This window comes from Taurulus bubalis (assembly GCF_910589615.1).
Source record: "Taurulus bubalis genome assembly, chromosome: 3".
Classification (NCBI taxonomy): Eukaryota; Metazoa; Chordata; class Actinopteri; order Perciformes; family Cottidae; genus Taurulus; species Taurulus bubalis.
Window position 1 is genome coordinate 12752665 of NC_136591.1, and position 15652 is coordinate 12768316.

Sequence of the window (15652 nt, forward strand, 5' to 3'; positions counted from 1 at the left end):
CCTTTACATTTGATGGAAGGTATCAAGTATTTTCAAGTCAAAAGGCTCATTTTCAAGCAAAGTCACGAGTCTAAAGTCTTCTAATTTGTGACTTGAGTCTCAATCGAGTGGATAATACTTAGTTGTGACGAAAAGCCTTCCAATGTTCCAATGTTGATCGGGAGCGTGCACGGCTGTATGTCAACGGGAATGTTGGTGGAATGATCATTTCCATTTGCCATATAAACGGATTATTAGGAATATTGTCTTTCTCGGAACAGTTGCAAAACCTGAAATATCGTGTGCGTGTAAATGCAGTTCCTGTTAGCACCGTTAGCATCGTGAGCTCAGCCGTCGCCATGCTGAGAGCAGTAGAGAGGCAATAGACACGTTCTGAGTTTTGAATTTAGCACCTTTGAGGAGCATCAAATCATAAACAAAATATTGTGTTATTCCCTTCCACTCAAAAAGGCCCTTTACTTATTGATACTGTACTTGTATCTTTGAGTGTGACACTATATTATGCATGAATATACTATATTCGTGCATAACGTGAAGTAATAACATGAGTGGGATGTAAAAAACACCTTGAGTGCACACACAGAGAGAGAGGACTTTTCAATGAAGTACATATTTACATATTCATAGATTCTGGATTTGTAAATGAGGAGGCAGATAATATTATTTTCTTTAATATTATATCAGACACATTATTATTAAAAGCAGGGTGTGTTGTAAAATATGTCTCTTTAGCATACAATATTTAAGTCTGTTTACCACTCCACATTAAGCCACATCCCACTACTACTGTAATGTGCAGCTTCAGTGATAGCCTTGGAATAACCGTGGTTTCATAGATACAGTAAGTATGACCTGATTGGGACACAACATAGTAAAGCAGTGGAAAAATTCTACATATAGTGTAACTGATAGAAAAGTTTTCAGATGTCTATCATACATTTTGCTTCTGCCCCTCTACCGTTAGTAATACACTGACTGTGGATAAGTAACTCGTACAACCGCACTTCTAAATATCCGAACTGTCCCTTTAACATGAATGCGTTTTTAAGTGTTTAAGGAACACGATTGGAAACCAGTGCATCAAAACAACAGATCCAAACGAAGGTTCCACAAAGACTCATCTTTAATTTCCCGAGATGCATGATGAAAAGGTCGATCATCGATGTCCATGCAGATGGGAGCCACAACCCCGAAGACAGTCTTTGAGTCAGAGCACGGGCCGTGAAATGCAGTGAGTACAGTGAAAGAGTAACAATGTCGCAGCCGACTAAGTAACATGACATCAGCATGAGCCGCTACCGACAATAGCGTGTCATTTCAAGGTCCACTGCAATCTTAAAAAAACAAAAATATTACCCACACCCCACCCCAAAAAAAGCATCAATGTTAAGATTGTCCCAGCAGTGAGAAGTAATCATAGAGAGCTGCTTGTTTTCATTATCTCATACTGTAATTGTGAAGTAAAGGTTGACATTATCTCTTAAAGAGAACCTGCCAGACACTCTGATTCCATCGGGGTGTCGCGTAAGCAGATTGCTGCTGTATATATTAATACAAAGTGAGTGTCGCTGCATAATGACATTACGTCTGTGTGCCAATCTATTTCAATCATCAATCTGATACAGCGTCAAATATCATTTGGCAATTGATTTTAAAGTGCTCGAACTGTACGTGTCTTTTTATCACAGTCGTCTGGCCAACTGGGAAACCCCGCCTCTGAAGGCGAACAAAACCTACATAAATCGGTTGTTGTTGTTGTTGTTTACGACGTTTCACTGCCGAGTCTGCGACCCGGGCCAACAATGAGCTCAGGAAAGTGTCGACTCAGCGTGATCTAAAGAGCATAACGGCGCTGCGGTTTGAAATACTTCTACATTAGCCCTTAATAACAGGATACCAGTTACGTGTTTTGATGCTTTAACAGACTCCATGCATAGAATTCTGCAACATGTCACTGCACATAACAGGCATTCCCACAAAAGTGCACCATTTTGGAAACATATTAAATCTCAGTTATAGATGACTGAAGCAATTTCCATTCAGAAACGAGTAAAAAACATTTAGAAGCCATAACAACACAACAAAGTGTTTCTTCTCTTTTTTTCTTCTTCTTTTTTTTTTAAACAATAAATAACTAGCAGTAGTTTTATTTTTCCTTCAGTAAATAGCGAGCTTTTGTCCACTGGATAGTACACCACTTGCATCGGTGTGAGAGGAGAGAACGATAGTCATTGCACAACCAAAGCTTAATATTTCACCTGTGTGTTAGACATTAACAGGTCTGTGTTCCCTCACACAGCCAAACCCACAGACTCAGAAACCCTCACCAGAAAACAGGCAGGTGATAAGCTGCTTTTCACCAAACCATTTACTCAGTGCAACTTTATAAATGTAGCCCTTGTTAAGAAGCTCTGAAAAATATAGACACTTCCTTCTCTCAAGTCCTGATAATCTACTGCCTACTGAGGTGCAGAGCAGAGAGCGATGCAATACAATCCATTCACAGTCTGACCAAAGGTAAGATAAATAAACACTATGTACAATCAGGGCCTAGGCTCCAGCTGCCGCTAAATGAGGCATTTTTTGTGGGCCTGGTTGAGCCATCAGAAGCGTCAGTCGGACACATGACGGGTTCAAGGCCGAGGTCGCCGACGGGGAGTTTTGGCTTCCTGGGGGAAATCTCTTTTTTTGTTGGCACTTCTTGGTGAAGTTTAGGAGATGGGCGACATGGATACAGGACACTGCCCGTTGTTGTTCATGATGTCGTCCAAATCTTCATCGTCCAAGTCCACTGAGAAGGAAAGGTCAAAGGTCAGGTCATGTGTGCTTCTCAGTGAGGAGTGCATTGATGCAAGATGGTGTGGTTCTGTTCATTTAGAGAGAATATGTTATGTAACTTTTACGTATAAAAATGATGACTATGTTACATATTTTTATGTCGCAAATGTTTACAAATATTTTCAAACATTTTCAAACCCGAGAAATCCGTAATTTGAATCAAGGTCAATTGACTCTTTATCCAGTTTTAGGCCACATTTTCATGATACACTTTTATAGATGTTGGTTTTCCTATAAACTACTTCCTGTGGTCGCCCAACAGCGTCGGAGTAAAGCAGTTGTTGTTTTTTAACATGAAACTGCTGTATTCTATGTTTTTACTGATTTTAATCCTCTGGTCTGTCTTGTTCTGGAGAGGAGGAGACTTCTGCTGTAAAAATCTCCTAAAAAATGAACACTTAAGGATTTATTTTTGCTCTCCTTTTGAGCCCTCCTGGTACATGAATTGAGGGAACCACTCAATATTCATTGGGCCCGGAATCCGACTATAACTTAATACTATCTATACTAACTATTAAAGCAAAAATGCTTTTGCCTTTTCGTCTCTGTCATTTAAAATAACTGCTTATGTAAAGTGGCCTTGTACTTGTTGTTTCAGTCAGTCTGTTTTCTTTTCATCTAATACCATGTCATTCTAATAAATGGAGGAAGTGTTTCTATGCGTGTTGCTGTTGGCACTGTCATGTACATGAACCAAACAAAGGAACAAACAAGCTTTAAAGAAGAAGCCCACCAGTCACCCACCTTTCTTGGTTCGCCCAATCTGTCCGAGCTTGGGCGCCCTCTGTCCGAGTCTCTGCGGGTTGGCCCCGCCGCCGTCGCCGTCTCCGTTGACCTGGGGGTGTCCCGGGTTGTACTGCCCCGTCGGCCCCGGTTGTCGGGGCGGCCCGCTGGGCGGGATGAGCTCCGGGATACCTGACGCTCCGTACATCTCGACAACTTCTCCCGACTGGCCGCTAGAGGTCCACACAGCCTAAGCTTTGTGTCGTGACGAGAAGCCGCTCACTTCCGCAATGGCATTCAACACAACGAATGTATGAACGGCAAACGACAGAATGTTGGAGGTAACAGACACAAAGTCCTCGTAGCCTGTGAAAGAAAGTAAATACGTCTGTCAAAAATAGCTCTCATGCGTCAGAGAGCGGCCGGCGCGCGGCAAGTGCGCACAAACAATTCCCCGCTGTTTATTACGCCGAAATAAGCGCCGTGTTGCTCCGCTCTATTACAACTAACAGGTGTAGCCAATGCCGTCCTGGACACGAAAACAGCTGACAGCTGGTATTTCAATAGCGTGGCTTCCGTTTGATACCCCTCCCCTGTAATAAACTGCTTTTCGGATCGATTCCCGCGACAATCCTTGAGGAATGCTGTCAAACACCATACATATTGCCTCACCTCTTCCTCGCCGAGGCCGCAGGACAGAGCTGGATCCGGTAAACGCGCCTCCTGAGGAGAACAGTGTTGTTGTTGATCAGATCGGGCTCTCTCTCTCTCTCTCTCTCCCACTCCTTCTCCCTCTCTCTCTCTCTCTCTCTCTCTCTCTCTCTCTCTCTCTCTCTCTCTCTCTCTCTCTCTCTCTCTCACTCTCTCTCTCTCTCTTGGCACAACACAGAGGAAGCGTCGATTTAAAGGGGCCCCTCTTCGTTTTGTCGGCCTTGGGGATTTCCTCGTATTGTGTCTTGACTCGTATGGCGGCACGCGGACGTCAGCGCGCGCTTGATATGAGTGACAGTGGTGACACTTCCGATTATACAGCGGAGGTGTGCCAAAGTTTGGAGGGCGCAGCGCGTAATTATGCGCCTGGTAATGAGAGAGTGACTCAGGCACCAGCCATTGACACGACACTGCTCGGTAATCCCCATATAGCACATGTCATTATTTTATGTCAGAGGCAGCAGTTCACGTCAGCTCACTGAACCGCAGTGAGGTAGGTCAGGGAATTATTATCTATAGGTTATTTGCTTAGTTAATTATTGGTGATGATTCATGTTCATTTAAAACTATATTTTTCACAACAAACATGTTAACCTTTACATTTGATGGAAGGTATCAAGTATTTTCAAGTCAAAAGGCTCATTTTCAAGCAAAGTCACAAGTCTAAAGTCTTCTAATTTGTGACTTGAGTCTCAATCGAGTGGATAATACTTAGTTGTGACGAAAAGCCTTCCAATGTTTGTGGCTTGACTTTTGCATGTAATTATGATGCAACCATTGTCAACATTTTCCAAATCAGTCAACTCTGGAATCACTCAGGCAAAGAAAGGGATAACCAATTATTAAACCCAATAAACACTTAATCATAACAAATAATGCTGTCCAGCCAAACATTGTTCAAATTGACAGATACTTTAACTTCTGTTGGAGATCCCAAAGCTGTCAAAGATACCATAAATGACTGGCTGAATTGGGGGAAATGGGTGTTCACAGATATCTTCAACACCTCCCTGGAGACATGTCACGTACCAGCCTGCTTCAAGGCCTCCACCATCATCCCTGTCCCCCAAAAAATAAGGATCACAGGACTTAATGACTACAGGCCTGTCGCCCTGACCTCTTTGGTCATGAGGTCTTTTCAGCGTATTATCCTGTCCCACCTCAAAACCCTGACTGACCCACTCCTGGACCGCCTACAGAGCAAACAGGTCTGTGTAGAGTAGGCAATGCAGTCAATGGCCCTACATTTCATCCTCCAGCATCTGGACTCCTCAGGAACCTACGCCAGGATCCTGTTTGTAGACTTCAGCTCTGCCTTCAACACCCGATTTTCGGAAGAACGCAGCCCCACCTGCCCCGCCATCACCCTGTGTGACTCCCAACGCTGTGGAGTCTTTCCGCTTCCTGGCCTCCACCATAACCCAGGACCTGACTAGCAGCTGAACATCAGCTCCATCACTAAGAAGGCTCAGCAAAGGATGTACTTCATGCAGCCGCTGAAGAACTTCAACCTGCCAAAGACAATGATGGTGCACTTCTACACTGCCATCATCGAGTCCATTCTCTGCTCCTTCATCAGCGTCCGGTACGCTGAAGCCACTGCCAAGGGATGTGTCTCCTTTTATTGCACTGTGTTTTTTGTTTATTGTTATGCACCTTTCACCAAGTCAAGTTCCATATGTGTAACAAAAGTTCTGATTCTGATGTGTAAATGTGGGATATTTTATATTTTTACTCCAGAAGGCACTCCTGCAGTTATCAGGGGGGGCTGAACAAAAAGAGAAAATAAATAACCATATGATTTGGTAAAAAAATAAATACACAGATAGCCATGTTTTTGTGTTCCATGGGACAATAAACAGCCAAATAAATGTGTATTGTAACCTTCCACCTACAATAAACCGGCCTTAAAATGCTCACATCTTCAACCCATATTTTAAACCCAAATTTTTTATTTTTTTGTAGGAATGCGTTATCTCTATGTGCATCACATCGTAAGGATGAATCCATGCACAGTTGAGCGATTGCCCAAAAGAAATACCCCTTGAGACGTGCCCAGACGGATCTAGATCAAACTCTGCGGCCCCACACGGACGTGGACAGGTTCAGTGTATACAACTGTCAGTGTGTCTCTTCTCCTGCAGAACCATCGTACACTTTGCCGTGAACGGAGCAAAACACGCTGCCATCATGTCCAGGATCATAAGTGTTACTCTCCTGCTCGTCATGCTGGTGGACACCTTCTACGGCAGCACAGGTAAATACAAAGAAAATAGTTTTTCCATAGATGCATCTTGCCAACACAGGAAATGTGAAAAGACGAATGATAGGTAATGTATTATTGCTGCACATTAATGATTTCTGGTTTGTCTCTTTCCACTGTGTCCAGCTTCACAGGCCGGATTTCATGTGTCCAAAGTGCACATCCGCAAGTGCAGGTGCAGAGGTGAGTGTCCATTTTGGTTAAAAATTTGAACCATCTGTTAGATACTATAATGGGTTTCCCTTTTGGCTGAAAAGATTGTTTTTCTCCAGACTTGTTTACTTCAGTCAGCTGAGAAAATGGCATTAAAAGGGGTTATGATCTCAGTTTCTAAAGGTGTTGATTTCAACAACCACCTATGCTTTCACTGCAGCTTTCGCCAATGGAAGAATAAAGTGTCGCTATACCCACTGTTTCCCACAAACCACACAGAGAAACAGAATCTGATCAAATGCTTCTGCAGCAAAACAAGCCAACACAGTGAGTGAACCATTTAATACACATTGCATGTGGGCATGAGAGATTTATTTTCTCTTTTCGGTGCTAATATTCAGTACAGATGCTTAATTTGTCACAATTTTTCCTCTTAATTTGTAGAGTTCCCAGAGTTCAAGGCAGCCTGCTCCACATGGCGGCCTGGTTTTCCAATCTCCCTGGTATGAATCAGTGGATTTTAAAGAGAGAGCAGGAGAGAAGGACCTTATCCCAGGAATCATATCCCATCACACAAGATCAAATCATCGTCACGTGATGTTAGCCATTACCTCCAAACGTCAAGTCACATAACTGTCACATCATGATGACAGGACTATAGATATCTGTGACCTGTGACAGGTCTGGGATTTATCTGTGATAAAGACATGTTCTGTTCCAGAGACTTTGTTTTTCTCCTTTGTTTGTGTATGTTTGAATGTAGGCGGAGTTTATCAATTTTTGGAAATGTGCTCCGTCGATACAACTGTCAAGTCAGGAAGGTGAATGTGAAGTAGTAGCAAGCAGTCGATTAGCTTAGCGCTTAGCACAAGGACTGGTAGACAGCTTCACTGTCTCTGTCTCAACGTAACCCCAATTTATTAATTCACGTAACAACACATGTAAAGCCACAATGTGTTAAAAACAAATAGCCGTATTATGTTTTTTTTGTGCCAGAAAGTATTCTGGCACAAAAAAGAAGTATCTCAAATAAACTTTTCTGTCTATATGGTGAGCCAAGCTAACCTTCTGCTTGCTATGATTTTATTTACCAAACATACTTGAGATTGGTATCAATCTTCTCATCTAACTCTTGGCAGATAAAAGCAAATATTTTCCTAAAATATTTAACTACTGCCCTAATTCCTTCTTTGCTGATACAATCATCACACTTGCAGGCATCTGTACATCAAGTTCTGATCATCTGTTCTTTTAATAATAAATCCCTATAATTTACCTAATTTACCCTTTCCTTTTACCTCCTCCTACATGTAGAATTGTCTTTGCCAGTTTTGACTCGGAATGATCAGGTTCTATATTTTTGGGTGGATGCGATACTCTTTCACCCCCCATGAATGTCACCTTTGCTAATCCTCTGTGAGATCACCTGTATCAGCTGTAGCCCTTATGAAGAGGAGGCAGGTTTGGCTTGATAGGGGTAGGATTCACTCAACTGGGCCTTTCCTGTTTCAGCACATTGGATATTACATTAGAGAATTTACTTTTTAATTTTTATTGTTGCACAGCTTCAAAGTAAACCCATACCTATAATGCAATTTATTACGGTAAAATTCAAATGTGATTTTATGTGTTTTTAACTCAGCAGAATCCTTAAAAAAGAGACATTAATGAACATGAGCATAGCCCACTCAAGTGTCCAGTGTGTAACTCAGACATATTTTTAGACATCAGCTTATCTCTCACTGAGGTCTCTGAACAAAATACCACAGGTCAGCAGAATTAACTGGCATGGGAGCACATTGCCTTGTTTACCCACCTTTTCATATTTACACCAAAACACTGCAGTCACACAAAGAGCACGCACACACGCACACGCACACACACACACACACACACACACACACACACACACACACACACGCACACACACACACACACGCACACACGTGAACGTCAAAGTGAGAAGACGGAAAGAGCAGTAAAGTCTCAGTACTTAGCAAAAGGGGCCCGCACTTGTTTTCCTGCATGGGATCTTGATAACTAAACCCTCAGACGTGTAAGTCATCTATTCTTTATTTTTTTCAAACAAACCTGGTTACATATTTTCAGTTGTACTTCACTGGTGTAAATCATTATTCGAAGTACAGCAGGCTGGCTCTGAGCCATGAACCAGAAACAGAGGAATATTGCTCTCCTCTGAGTTTGGAGCTGAAGAATAACTCGGGTCAGGAGACAACGGTGTTTAATCCATAGTGAGTGAGGGGCGTTGATGTTTCTTCTGAACAAGCACCTCACTGGTTTGTTGAGCTTTTCTTTGGACTGGGAGGATGGTTTCCATGCGGATGCTGGCTTCCGTCAGAGTTATGGTCCACGGTTACAAAGCTTTACAGATTTGTATCCTCTTTTTTTCTAAACTGGTGTTAATGTGTTGAGAGTTTTCATTTGGATGCAAACTAGGAGATCAGATAGCAACTCAGTCTTAGAAGTATTTACTACTTTTTTATTTAGCTGGATATGTTTTGGAGGAAACATAACTGCCTCGTCCTGGTATTGTTTCTTTTAAAATCAGGAAGTGTTGACATCAAACAAGTGGTGGCTTCAAATGCAAATAGTTTAGTACACTTGTTAGGTATTTGTACTCTTCTGTACTTTATTAGACACATTTCTTGTTACTTTATACTAGCACTCCACTATATTTAGCTTCTTTCCTTTACAAAGGAGTATCTCTCATTCAAACACTCAAACACGTAGGCACCAGTAATAATACACCAATAGCTTAAGAAAGATTCACAATCTGGCAGCATAATGTCTACTTTTACTTTAACAACTTTAAGCACATTTTACTTATAATACTCTACTTGTATTTAACATTTTTAATGCAGAGCTTTTACTTAATTATGATATTGCTATTATACCTAAACAAAATATCAAAATACTTTTTCCATCACTTGTCAATCTTCACCTAATAGGACCAAATAATTTGAGTTGCCTTTAGATAACCATAAAAAAAAAGGAATCATGCTAATCAATCTGGATTATATTATGCTATTATGAACATGTATACACGACACGACACGTAAACTAAACGTATAGGGTTACGTGTTTAAAAAGACACACAATAAGCCTCCATTACTTGTCGTGAGAATGCTAACCAAATGCAATGCATGCTGGGAAGAATTCTAAAAGACTAACAATATTGGTGCTCATTAGTTGGAGATTTAACTTGAGTGTAAAATGAGACAAGTTAAGACTGATGAATGCATCTAATCACAATGAATTAACGATACAAGATGAGTTGATCCAATTCATTTGATGAGAAGATTCTACAATGTTTAGCCCAACGTGGACTAAACATTGTATTTTAAAAGTACAAAATATGAGGGGAACCCATTGGAAATTGGAGGCATTTCACATGTTAGAATGGACGTGTGAACAAACAGTAACCATTATGTAACCTCTCCTTCCCGGTCGTGGATGGCCAGCTGAGCTATGTATCGACAGGTGGTCCAAGCCCAGCCGGAGAGCAGGGTTCAGGATGAAGGTCAATGGAGCACTGGCCTGTGTGAGTGCCATAAAGACGTGGGAGACTGTAAGTGTGCAAACATAATACAGTATATGATATACAATATGATGAGATCTATAGTTTGTCTGTCTATGAATGCAAAATAAAGTACATTTCCTGAAATGATGAACCATCATGTTATTGTGTACTGTGAGTTGATCGTGTGTGTGTGTGTGTGTGTGTGTGTGTGTGTGTGTGTGTGTGTGTGTGTGTGTGTGTGTGTGTGTGTGTGTGTGTGCAGGCTGCTTTGCCCTGTGCTGCCTCCCAGTGTTTACCTGTAAGGTGACCAGTGCAGTGGGCTCCTGTCCCTGCCTGCCCCTGCTGGACTGTATCGGCTGCGTACCGCCGGCCTCCCTCGCCATGAGGGCGTCTGTCAGGGAGCGATACGGCATACCGGTAATACCGCACAGATAGCATTTTCCATCTTGTGGGTGATTGCATTTTCTGATTGAGAGTGTTTTTTTCCTGTCATGTTTTTTCCAAATGATATATTCATATATTTTTAGGCATTCTATTATTCAAGTGGCTATAGTATGCAATAGTGCATGCCGTGAATTTGAAAAACAATCTCTGCGGGTGAGGATGCCCCCCAGACCTCACCTTGGCTGGGGCAGAGCCCTGAATGTGAACAACGTCTGCTGCCCCTGTCCCTTTGTCCTCAGTGTTTATGGGGACGCTGCCATCTTGTTTGAGCAAAACTTGATTGGAGTTGCCAATGAACCAAACTGAACTTAGACGCTGCATGAATAAACAAGTGTCTCCCCGAGAAGTTTCCCTGAGCTGGGTTGGGGAATGTGAGACTAAATTATTTCAGTCAAGTGGAGTGGCCCCTGTCGCCTTGATGTCGTGAACAATGCAGCGGATTGCGTCCGCTTTGCGCCCAGCTCAATAACACAGAGCCGCTGGAGCTTTGGATAATTAGGATTGCTGCTGAGAAGACAAAGACGTTTTGGTGATGAAACGCAATAACAGCACACGGGGGAAATAGCTGCAACACCACGTAGGTGTGCCTGATAACACAGGTTATTACATAAGCAATGCAAACAATGTTGGGAGTCGATGCAGATGGAGCTGAGCTTTATGCTGAGGATGCAGTGAAAACAGGACACGTTTATTAAAATAATAAATCTGCACGAGAGCCATAAATAACTTGATGAATAAACAACTAGCTGTAGAACAGCATGCCCACCCACTGATGGTCCACACCGAAACACTCGCACACCTGCCTGCACGACCACAAATCTCAATAGACATCACGGTCACTGATCGGCTACACATAACCCAAAAAACAAACAGATGTTCGACATGCAAACAGCACATGCCCGGCCCAAGCTGTGTGTGCCTGATGTTGGATAAGCGGAGCGTTTTTTGGACCGGTGAAGAGAAGAAGAGATAAGGCCGGAGGTGGGAGTGGTCGGAGGCCAGGCAGGCAGAAGCTGGAGTGCTGCCATCGGAGAGAAGGAGGCGGTTGGTAATGTTGGCTTCTCTGGAGGCGGAGTGGGCCGCAGATCGCTGTCAATACCGCAGAGCACGAGCTAGGAAGGTGCCAGAAGTTCTTATGAAAACAAGTCACAGCATGTGGGCTGCTCTCTCATGGGTGGAAGGAGACAATGCTGTAACAGTGGAGTATCACGAGAATAAAACTGTGGATTCAGTCAGATTGCTTCACTTGTTTTTTGCATATTCATTAAAAGTTGTGCTTCCCGTGCATGAAGTAATTCTACATCATCTAGTCTTTATTTCCTGAAGCTGTCGTGACTTTGGTATTTTTGTAGCGGTGCTGGTGACACGGCTCAGGGGATGGCATGTAAGTTGGTGTTTCTACCACTTTGATGCAGGACGAGATATCTCAACAACAAGGAGATGGAATGCCACCAAATCTCTGACAGACATTTAGGGTCCTCAGAGGAAGAATCCCAAGTGATTACTTTTCCTCAAGCATCACCATGAGATTGACATCTGGAGTTTTGATGAATTCTCAACAACCGTTGGATTGGTTCCCATCAACTTTGGGACAGACATTCACGTCCAACTTTGGTGATCCGATAACTTTTCGTCTCGCCATCGGGTCAAACCTTTAATTTGTCTCATACTTTGGTGTTTTACCAAATCGCTGAAAACTAATGACATTCTTCATCAGTCTCGGCTGTACTTTGTGTTTAGTGCTGTTAGCAAATGTTAGCATGCTAAACACGGTCAACAATGCACCTGCTTATTACACCAGCGTGTTGGCATCGTCTCTGAGCCTGTTGTCGTTAGCATTTAGCTCAAAGCACAGCTGTGCCAAAGTACGGTGGTGCAATTGCTTAGCTTCGATAAAAATGAACAAAATCAGGGATGACAAGTCTTCGACCTGAACTGGGAAAAAAAAGTATATTCAGCAACTAATAGATCATTCTGTTACGAGTAGCCAATGCATGTGTCAGGTTATCTTAAGATGCTGAATAAACCAACAAATAATTCCAAACTTGTATTTGAGGCGATACATTTGTTTGTGAATGTTTATGTTTATTGTGGTGTTTCAAATACCACAATTTCATGTTGCATTCAGATTTATAGACCTGTAATGATGTCCGGGGGCGTAGTGATAATTTGAGTTGTTAATGTCACCCTCCCACATTGAATCCACGAGAGAGCCAGCGCAGCAGAGAGAAAGTGTGCTACTGAGCAGATCCCAGGTCTGTTGCTCCAAAAAGACATGGACATAAACATAAAGATTGTTTTTGCTAGCACAGTTGCATGGGAATCAACAAGTTGCAGTCAGATGCTCAGAAAGATGCTTGTCAGGTGGAGAGATTATTTCACAGGTTATGTCACGTACAACATTAAACTCACAGATTGCAAAACAAAAATTGATGTTACTGATATTATAGACATATTACATATTACGTAGGAATAAAGTTTGGACTTGACAGCGATGAAGCGAGAAGTAAGAGAAATCAAAAGGGACAACAGTTAGAATGCTGAGAAGTCACATGCTGAGGCTGCACATGGATCTGCCTTCTTGGCATTTCTCAGACTTTATTGATTTATTAAATCTCACCCACAAACATTTCCATCTTGACATTACTGTCAAGCTCTTTATCTTGGTTGCTGTTGCTAAGAGCAAAGACTTGGCTGCAAGAAACATAGAGTCCTCAGAGAGAGGATATCAACTGAAGCAGAAGAGCTTAACTATTACAGTTACACTGCCATCTATGATGTTCAAACTGCCGTTTTATATACATTACGACATTACTGCGAATTTGGTCCTTTTGAATGATAAAAAAGGACTGTGTTTAAACTACGACCAAATTATACTGCAGAGTCTCTTCGAACTAACTCTGTGTAATGCTGCAAAGTGTATAACAGGCAAATGAAACACAGATCTGCTGCATTGTATATCAGTACAAATGTCCGGGTTTTTTTTACACCTAAATGCAAATGTTCACCTTTTGTTCGAGCCTCCCACCTGTGTTCAGGCCGTTCTGCATGTGTCTTACAGGGGAGTGTGTGGAGCGACTGCCTATATGGATGCTGCTGCTACCCGCTATCTTGGCTCCAGATCTCCAGAGAGCTGAAGAGAAGAGCCGCCTCCCACGCCTCCTCCTCCTCTTCCTCTTCCTCTTCCTCTTCCTCTTCCTCGGCCAGATACACTGCTCTGACCTCCCTGCAGGGGGCGCACTTGGTCTAGACCATGCATGCAGCACTCCTGCGGCCAGCCCTCCAGTGTACAGGAGTTGATTTAATCACACTTCCTCTGATCTGCAGCCACTCCCTGTTGCCTCTGAGAATTCAGCAGGGACTGAATCTGTCCCCCAGAGAGGACAGTTCAGTTTTCCCTCAAATTAAGTGATGAAAAAAATAATTGAATATTAGACTCGGGGCTACTTTTGCATGTATTTTTGAGTAGCAGAATGAGCATATTCGTTCATGGTGGTAATTAACTAAATGCATTTACTCATGTTCTGTACTTTTAGTCTAATTGTATACTTTACTCCACTTCATTTTAGAGGGAACCATTGTATCAGATTAACTTTTTACACATACAAATAAACATTCAATAAGTTTATGAAATTTAGATGACTTTCTACTCCCATTAATCATCTCATGGCCCCTAAGATGCATCTTGTGACACATTGGGGCCCAACCCCACGTTAAGAACCACTGGATAGTATACCTTCGTACAAGCAACCAGCTAACTTCAATCTAAACATCTCATCCAGACAAAAGTCCAATTACCTGCAACGAAACAGAGCAAAACAGGAAGAACATTCATGCTGTTCACCCCCCTCAGGCAGGGAGGTGAATAGCATGAATGTTCATCGTCTTCACATGACGCTCTGAGTCATAACGCTCAGTTTTCTCAAATGTTTAGCTGTGTCTATGTTCTATATTCAATTTAGAATATGTTTGATTCTGATTTTCACTGCAAAATGCAAGCTTTGGACATGCATGGATTTATTGATTGGTTTTACAATGTGGAGAGATATAAAGATTTCCATCAGTGTGCAGTATTGCTAATCTTGTGTTACGTTTGGTCAATATATATATATATATATATTATTTTACTCTAACAATATCTGTGAAATAATCAAACCAAGTGTCATTTGAAAAGTTGAAATGTAAAAGTGTTTGAGCAACTGGTCCGAGAATCAGATAGTATGAACTGTTTGAGTGCCATAAGGTTGACAAAATTGACTCTTTATACCAGGGGTGTCAAACATACGGCCCGCGGGCAGGATCCGGCCCGCCAGGGGGTCCAGTCTGGCCTGCGGGATAATTGTTATGATTGCAGAAAAAAAGAAAGAAAGCTGAGCTGGGTCTCGAACCACTGACCGCTAATTGAAAAACGGGCACGCTAGGGCTGTGCGACCCGCCCACACAGGAACACTTTTCTTGTGAAGGAAGAAGTCTTTTCCTGTGCAGCACAGTGGGCGGGCTTTACCCATCATGCCTTTTGGCGATGTCATGTCTTGCACACCCTGAGTCAACTTATATCCGTGAGACGTAAGTAGCTCAGACCGCTGTACACGTATCTGTGACTGTAAACATTTAATGTTGCTGCTGGCTGAAGAATGACAATAGTCGCCACGGCCGCGCATACGCCACTAGTATCAAGGTATTCCCCTGGGTCCTAAATCCCTCCAGGTTAGCACCCTATGTACCAATCAAAACAGCTGCTGGCAAGTTGCGAGCGAGTGGTGAATAACGATGGCGGTGACGGTCCTTTTCGACGTCAATAAATTAATGTGTTTATTTGGAAAAAAAATGCCGTGATATACCGCGAAACCGCCAGAATCTTACAAAATACCGTGATATGAATTTTTGGCCATACCGCCCAGCCCTAGGGCACGCTATACATTGACCCAGAGTCAGAATTCATTAGACCACTGACATTACTATAAATATTGCTCAACTGC

The 15652-nt window shown here is 42.5% G+C and overlaps 2 protein-coding genes across 2 annotated transcripts; one reads left to right on the forward strand and one right to left on the reverse strand.

Annotated features, from left to right (window-relative positions):
- Nucleotides 1-1105: 1105 nt before the first annotated feature.
- LOC306733595 (uncharacterized protein) lies at nt 1106-4511 on the reverse strand. The gene is made up of 3 exons (XM_079214863.1): nt 4234-4511; nt 3583-3927; nt 1106-2791 (listed from the first exon to the last, which is right to left on the reverse strand). Exons 2-3 carry the CDS (start codon nt 3767-3769, stop codon nt 2712-2714), a joined length of 267 nt encoding a protein of 88 aa, XP_079070989.1. The 5' UTR covers nt 3770-3927; nt 4234-4511; the 3' UTR covers nt 1106-2711.
- A 5666-nt stretch (nt 4512-10177) lies between these two features.
- On the forward strand, nt 10178-13923 carry LOC306733440 (placenta-specific gene 8 protein-like; the record flags this gene model as incomplete). Its single annotated transcript, XM_079214673.1, has 3 exons — nt 10178-10277; nt 10492-10646; nt 13735-13923. The coding sequence occupies 3 exons, from the start codon at nt 10178-10180 to the stop codon at nt 13921-13923; spliced, it is 444 nt and encodes a 147-aa protein (XP_079070799.1).
- Nucleotides 13924-15652: the final 1729 nt, after the last annotated feature.

Bases quoted from the DNA above. Each gene is read 5' to 3' on its own strand.
- LOC306733595 (XM_079214863.1), bottom strand. From the start codon at position 3,769: ATGTACGGAGCGTCAGGTATCCCGGAGCTCATCCCGCCCAGCGGGCCG. The intron at 2,792-3,582 runs GTGGGTGACTGG...TTTCCTTCTCAG, and splicing joins GATTGGGCGAACCAAGAAAG to TGGACTTGGACGATGAAGAT.